The sequence below is a fragment of the Engraulis encrasicolus genome, chromosome 19 (genome assembly GCF_034702125.1).
Source record: "Engraulis encrasicolus isolate BLACKSEA-1 chromosome 19, IST_EnEncr_1.0, whole genome shotgun sequence".
NCBI classification, from domain to species: domain Eukaryota; kingdom Metazoa; phylum Chordata; class Actinopteri; order Clupeiformes; family Engraulidae; genus Engraulis; species Engraulis encrasicolus.
This window is the reverse complement of record NC_085875.1, coordinates 10,406,866-10,414,365: the sequence shown is the minus strand read 5'-3', so window position 1 is coordinate 10,414,365 and position 7,500 is coordinate 10,406,866. Positions and strand designations below refer to the sequence as shown.

Here is a 7,500-nt window from a genome sequence, read left to right as displayed (position 1 = left end):
TATTCAAACACACTTACGCAAACACACCTGACAGCCACAAATGAACACACACACACACTCACACACACTCACATTTCTGGATCCTTCAGCAAGGCTTCGGCAAGGCTACAGTACTGTACTCACATTGCACGATGAGCTCCACGATGGCCTCCCTGGGCTTGACGTTGAAGCCGTTGTACTGGCTGGTCTGGCAGCGGTACTGGCCACTCATCTCCCGGGAGACGTTGACCAGGCGCAGCACGCCGTCGTAGCTCTCCGTCTGCAGGCCGCCGTCCGGCATGGGCGCCTCCTTGTCGGCGCGCGACCACAGGATGATGGGCTTGGGCTTGCCCGACACCAGGCACTGCAGCTCCACCGTGTCCCCCTCCTGCGTCACCAGCGGAGACTTGCCCCGCGGCACCGTCAGGTTTGGAGGTACTGCAAGAGGAAGAGGATGGGGGAAAACCAGAGAGAGAAGCCAAAACAATAATGTGAGATAGAGAGAGACATAGAGTGGAGAAGTACATTCAGACCAGCTGAATGTACCACCAATGGCAGGGCTAGCCAGGATGTGCAACACTTTCAGCGTTGCAACTAGTCAGGTCAAGAGCAAGGCAAGTGCTTTCTGAGTTCCCGGAAATACGGGAACTGCTCCCACTTTGACGATTAAGCAAACAACCATAAGTAAACCAAGGGAGGCAGGTTAACCATGCCGTTTGGGAAATTAGTAAGGGATAACTGCCGACGAGGTGACTGGTTATACGAAATTAATGGCGAGGCGGCGGCTCCGAAGTTTGGCGACGCGCGCAGCGCGGAGACAAAGTTGCCTCCGCCAAGCCATTAATTTCTATAACCGGTCGACCTCGAAGGCCGTTATCCCGCTTATCTGCCGTTATGGTGGGGTACTTTTTAATCTATTATCGTCTGTAAAGTTGTAGGAACCATGTTCTATCAAGATAGAATGTTGCTGTGCGGGCGTCCAACTTGACGCGCCTAGAATCTTCGTTTGGTAGCCTGCCGACGCTGTGATTATTTAATTTTCCCTTGGCCATATACCACGGCGGGATGGAAGTTTAAAAACAAAAACTTGCGAAGCATTTCTATGCTGAATCGACACATGTCGCATTACGTGTCTATTTCCCCCTGCTGATCATCACAGGCTACCTGTCAACTTTGTGCGTAAAAGAGAGAGAGATAGAGAAAGAGAGAGAGAGATTCCCCACGCTAGGGTCATTTTTAATAACTCTCCCCTTTCCCCTTTCACACGTGTTCCTTCCCCACAAGAGGAGAGTGGCCTAATTTTTTTTTAAAGGACGTTTTCAGATCAATACCAAAGGGAAGGCAGCGGGAAATAGCCTACATTTTAAAAACCATGGGAGTGGAGCAGATGACGAGGTGACTCGTTTCGATACAATTGATGGCGAGGCAGGTGCTTAGAATTTCGGTACAGGGTATTTTTGCCATGTATTGCTGGGCCTATCTGTAAATTTGTAACCTGAATTATGCCAACTGCAGAAAAATTTAGTGCGCACGTAATCAGGCGCGCCTCTGTCAGATGCATGTAGTAGAACTTTTACGGCGACCGACTTGACAACCAAATGCGATAGAACTGACGACTGGCTCTTGGCTTGACAACCAAATGCGATAGAATTAACGACTGACTCTTGACTTGATAAACAAATGCGATAGAACTAACGACTGGCTTTTGGCCATAGCAACCTACAGTTTAGAATTAGTAACCTAACTTAGTCGCACGTTTGACGCCTTACAGGTTATAGGGAATTAGTTGCAACCCCATCAGCCAATCAGAAAAGAGGATTCTGTTGCGTAGGCAGATAATAATTATTATGCTCTTGGTCAGACCAAGTCTCGAAGAGATATGAAAAGTCGATGATAATCAGGCTGTGCCCCGTGGCACCATCAGGTTGGGAGGGACTGCAGGGATGAGCAGGAGAGAGAAAAAAAACTATGAGAAAATACAAAAATGATGCTGCATTTGGTTCAAATCACCTAGTAGGTAGTCAGTTTGGAAGAGGCTGGTGGAGGATAGGGAAAAAGAAAAAGAGAAACCGAAAAATAAATGTGAGAGGCACAGTAAGAGAAAAAAAATCATTGGATAGAGAACACAATAATGTTACAGAGAGACAACGCACAACAACCGTGTCATTACAGAACGTGAGAGAGAACGACAATGCACAGCAACTGAGGCGTTACACAATTTGAGATAGGGACAGCAACACCCAGACACAACACCCAGAGCGTTGTAGTACATTGAGACCATGCAGCTTGTGACACTGTCAGTTTGGGAAGAGACCTGGAAGAGAAAACATTATGTGAGAAAGACACAAAAGAGGGACATTACTGGTTGGGGGCGAAGAGAAAAAAAATGTAGAAGAGACTCCCACACACACATAACAACAGCTTGGGGCATTGCATTCAGACCCGCTGTCTGGACTGACGGGTTGGGAAGAACCAGGAAGACAAAAAGAAAAAAAACATCAGATACACCACCAGACACAACAACAGGGACATTATATTCACCAGCTGTTATTTCACATTCACACCGCTGTGGTAGTGGGAGGAGGAGGAGGAGGAGGAGGAGGAGGAGGAGGAGAAGAAGAAATACGAGCAAGTTTTAGCTTGTTAAAAAAAGAAGAGGGAGCGTTATAAAACTCTCGTTAAAAGAATAATAAAAAAAAGCTCTCAGCACTTCATGGAGGGGGAGAATCGTTAGGTAACGACGCACACTACAGCCGAGAAAAGTTATAGATTGTCCATCAACACTCCCCTGAGATTAAACTCCTTCATCATCCTGGCGAAGAAGAGGAGAGAAGAGAAGAGAAGAGAAGAGAAGAGAAGAGAAGAGAAGAGAAGAGAAGAGAAGAGAAGAGAAGAGGAAGCGTGCTCAAGCTTGTGGCGTCTTCCACACGAGTTTACAGTAAAAGGGCCTTTTTAAAAGTGAAAAATATGGCAAGCGCCGAGCGTAGTAGAGGGAGAGGCTGCAAAAGATTTACTCCACCGCTGCTGTGCGCTCCGCTCTGCCTTGCGTCTTAGCAGGCCTCATGCCTAATGGCTGACTGGGCTTAGGGTGGCAGGTAATAGGGCTGGCAATCTTGGCCAATAAAATGAATTCCACGGCAGCAGATGGTGCCGTCACGGCAGTCCTTGAGTGGGCTGGCTGAGGCTCCCCATTATTGAGAATGAGGCCTTTAAAGTTGAGCAGAAAAGTGAAAACTACGACGAGAGTGGGATGAGTTATTGTGCTGTTTTTTTGCTACTGCTGCTGCTGCTGCTGCTGCTGTTGTTGTATTTTAACGTTGCCGTTGTGTTGGTGTTGTATTGTGCTGTTTATGGAAACTTATTGTCTGGTGCTGCTGACTGCTTGAAGTAAAGACCCTTCATTGGTGCTGAACTTGATGGTGACTGACTGTGTGCTTGGCCCTAAGAGACAGGCCATGTGTGTTATATAATGTACGTACTGTATATAATCATTCATTTTCCAAAAGGCCGTTTTCATACATAGTATATGATTTAAATATGGTTTTATGTTGCAATAGCATTGGGGCTATTGGAATTTGGTTAATGTCACTTGATTGTCCTCCACATTCTAGCAACAAAACAGTGACATACAACAGAAACATCTTTTTTTATCATTTGAAAATGGATATATGTATCGCTTATTTGGAAAAGAGCTCTTCATATAAAAAGTGCAGATGTTGCAGTTTGCGAGGAGAACAGCCTGGAAAGTTATTTTATTCCTGGAGTGTTAAGCATGGGCAGAGGCTGACACCTTGTCGTTAGATAGTGCAAGCCACGGTCCTTGGCACAGGGGTTGGTTGGTTGCATGTTGCATGAGAAAAATGTTTGCAGTGCATGTTGCGTTGTTGCTAAAAGGTCACGCATGTCACGAGAGCAGCAGAAGTGCAGATGTGGCACGTGGTGTGACACCGCGGACCAAGTGGCGTGTTCACAGAAACGCTTTGGTGTTAACTGTTCACCAGTGGCGTGCCTGGAAATACATGTTCACAGAAACTCCTTCTGATATGTAGCTGTTACTATGCATGGACCAGTGTCATGCGAGGAGGAATTCTAGTGTGCTCAGAAAAAAAATCCAGTGAATTGTGTACATTTGGAACAACGGCATGTTTAGAGAAGTTTGAAGAAAATGAGGTTGTGTTTCTATGAAGCAATAGCAGAGAGGATACAATGAGTGTGTGAGGAGAAATCTTTTTATGATTGTGGTCCTGTACTATGGACACATTTTGAATAGGCCTACATGTTTCTGTAGGTTTGTTGCTATGGAAGCATTAGTGCAATGTTTCTGAGGTTGTCATTGGATGCAATGCTGATTGTTTTGCCATAGAACAGGATGGTGTGGTGGGATATACTGTATACTACGTATATCTGTGTAACCATGAAAAAGCAGCATGCAAACTGTAGTACCATAGTATACATATACTAACTACAGTATCCGTGGCTTAAAGGTGCACTGTGCAGGATTGTGGTCAGAGTACGTATTGCAACTACTGTATGCTGCTCATTGAAACTGTGATGTCTACTGCAAAATTGTATATTTTCATTAATATTGATGAAATAATGAACTAATATTTATTAGCACAGTAAATATTGTGTATATTATTTTCATTTTTATACTTCTTTCTTTTGTTCCTCTTGTTATCCCTACTCTACAGTAATCCCTTCTGGGGTTTTTTTCTGCGTCCTGACTGTTGTAATGTAATGTGTGATGCCGCCTTGGCAAGGGCTCACTTGTAAAAGAATTATCTGTGTCAATGTAATTGCGTCAATGTATGTGTGTAATTGTTTCGCTGGTTAAACAAAGATAAAACACGTGTAAAAAAAAAAAAAACGTAAAAAAAAAACTACACTGACAAGACCTTTAATGTGTTTTGCTGTATAGGTTGCCATGGCATGCATGGTTGTGTTACTATAAATCGGCGGTGTGTGCTGTAAGAGATCTTATTAACCTTTCGTTAATAGACGTGTGAGGTGTCACAAGAGGCCAGGGGTGTGTTGGATAATTATGTAACTGTCTGACAGGTGTGTTAATGTATGTGACAGGCCAGGTGTGTATGTGCGTGTGGTATAACTGTAGACCAGTGTTTCTCAACCTTTTTTTAGGCGAGGCACCCTTTGAATTCATGAAAAATTTCAAGGTACCCCAAATCAACAAGCCGTAACATGGCATCGCGTCCGATACCACACAAGCTTAGAAGAGTAACACATTTGGAGACGTCACACGACCTACGTTCGAAGTTGCAGCTGACTGGGGCGACCTATATTTACTTTATTATGCGTAAATGGCAGATGAAAGATTCCACTGACTAGCATTAACTTATCAATTTAGACAAATGTGTATTATACCACATAATTTATTTATCAGCCACGTTTCCGTGGCACCCCTGAGTGGGGCCCGCAGCACCCCAGGGTGCCCCGGCATCCCTGTTGAGAAACACTGATCTATGGAATAGATACATAAAATGTGTTCTTCAGCCATGAAAATGCAAGGGTTTCGATCTACGGGCCAAAACATATAAAACCGTAGTGTAGACAGGAGTGGAGCACACCATATGTACAGTAGTAGTTTTCATATCTAGCCAATTTGGCTAGTAGATGTTAAATCTCACTAGCCAAACATACAACACTATCAGTCAAAGTGGCTGGTGAGTTTTCTTTTCGACCAGCAAAATTGATTTTTACCAAGCATTTGGCTGGCATTTGGTTCTGTGAACATTGCACCAAACACGTGTATACGTACATTGTGCTCTCTGGCACGCAAAATTGACGTAAAAGTTGCGCCCTAACTGTGAGATGGGGGAACTGTATTGCCCCGTGTACATCAAGCGCTATCAACGCGACCGGGTAGCTGGGGTGGTTGAAGAAGTTTCGCCATGAATTCGTTTTATTCGCTCTGGACGCTGCACTGACATGTTTGATTCAGCTAATCACATAACGGCTCTGTCTTCACAGCCTGGGACATTCCTCGATATGAACATTCCGATTGGTTTTCGCCGAACAGCGTCATAGCGAATTCGCTTAAGATTAGCTTGAGTTTAATCGTCAAAAGTCGCCCTGGTCGCTCAAGAAGCTTCGCCCCTGGCGAATTCGCTCTGGTAGCGCTGGTCGCGCACCCTCCATAGAGAATGAATGACTTCCGTCGCTTCATTCGCGTTGGTCGCTCCCGATGTACACGGGGCATTAGGTGCCTACTGCTGTGCCTGGTGGAGACGGGAAGGGAAGGAGGGGAGCCAGGAGACGGGTGGCACTCTGTGTGGAAATCGTACAGCATTGTGTAACTGCCTGGAAATGTAACTGCAACTGTAAGCCAGAGATTCATGCAAGTGAGTGTGTGAGTGCATGAGTGTGTGCTTGCATATGTGCGTGCATACGTACTGCGTGCGTGCATACGTGCGTGGTGAGAAACGCAACTGTGTAATGTAGCAGTGTGTGTGAGTTAGTAAGGTGCTGCCGCTGGGTCCGGAGGGAGGGAAGGGAGGAAAAGGCAGCCGTATGGTGGGAGACTCCCCAAGACACATTGAGGTCATAAGACCAGGGGGAGCTCTCTCTTTACTGCACTGCATGGGCCTCCAGCTACTTACTCTACCACAGCACAGCACAGAACAGCAGCAGTGTTGCCAGATGTGTCTGATCAAATCCCGCCCAAAATGGTCTCAAAAACCACCAAAATGCGATAAATTCCGCCCAATTTTAAGATTGCACTGATTTCTATGGGAATGAAACTGCTGAAAAAAAAACAACACAGACATTTTTTCCCCGTTTTACCTGCAGACGGCCATCCCAAGCAGCCCAATTGGGCGGGTAACCGGCCAATCTGGCAACACTGCAGAGCACAGGCTGTATTAATAAGGCAAGGAGCAGAGGAGCAGAGGAAAGGAGGATCTATAGTAAGGCAGCACTACACTACACTACACTACACTCTACACTACACTACCCTGCATACAACTTCAAAGCTATATAAAGAAACTACACACACTAGACGCACACGCTACACACACGCTAGATCATGTGGGCACACACACACGCATATGAATTTGTGCCCGCATGCATACGCTCAGGCACAAACGCACACACAAATGCAAAAAAAAGGCGTGAACACATATTTATGGACATACACACACACGCTTACACACACACACACACACACACACACACACACACACACACACACACACACACACACACACACACACACACACACACACACACACACACACACACACACACACAGTACACGTGGACACACACACACACACACACACACACACACACACACACACACATGCACACACACACACACACACACATGCATATTAATGGACACACATACACACACACACACACACACACACACACACACACACACACACATACACACACACACACACACACACACCAGCGTAACACCTGCTTTTCTAAAGATAGTCACCAGTTTGGTGCAGAGACATGTTACATTAAACATGAGGCCGATGCTCTTACAGCACA

At 45.6% G+C, this 7,500-nt stretch overlaps 1 protein-coding gene across 1 annotated transcript in view; it reads right to left on the bottom strand.

The window, feature by feature from the left end:
- Positions 1 to 7,500, bottom strand: part of mdga2a (MAM domain containing glycosylphosphatidylinositol anchor 2a) — a 382,296-nt gene that overhangs the window by 157,977 nt on the left and 216,819 nt on the right. The window contains exon 8 of the mRNA XM_063183630.1: positions 124 to 417. Coding sequence (XP_063039700.1) covers positions 124 to 417 — 294 coding nt within the window. The remainder of the gene's footprint in view (positions 1 to 123; positions 418 to 7,500) is intronic.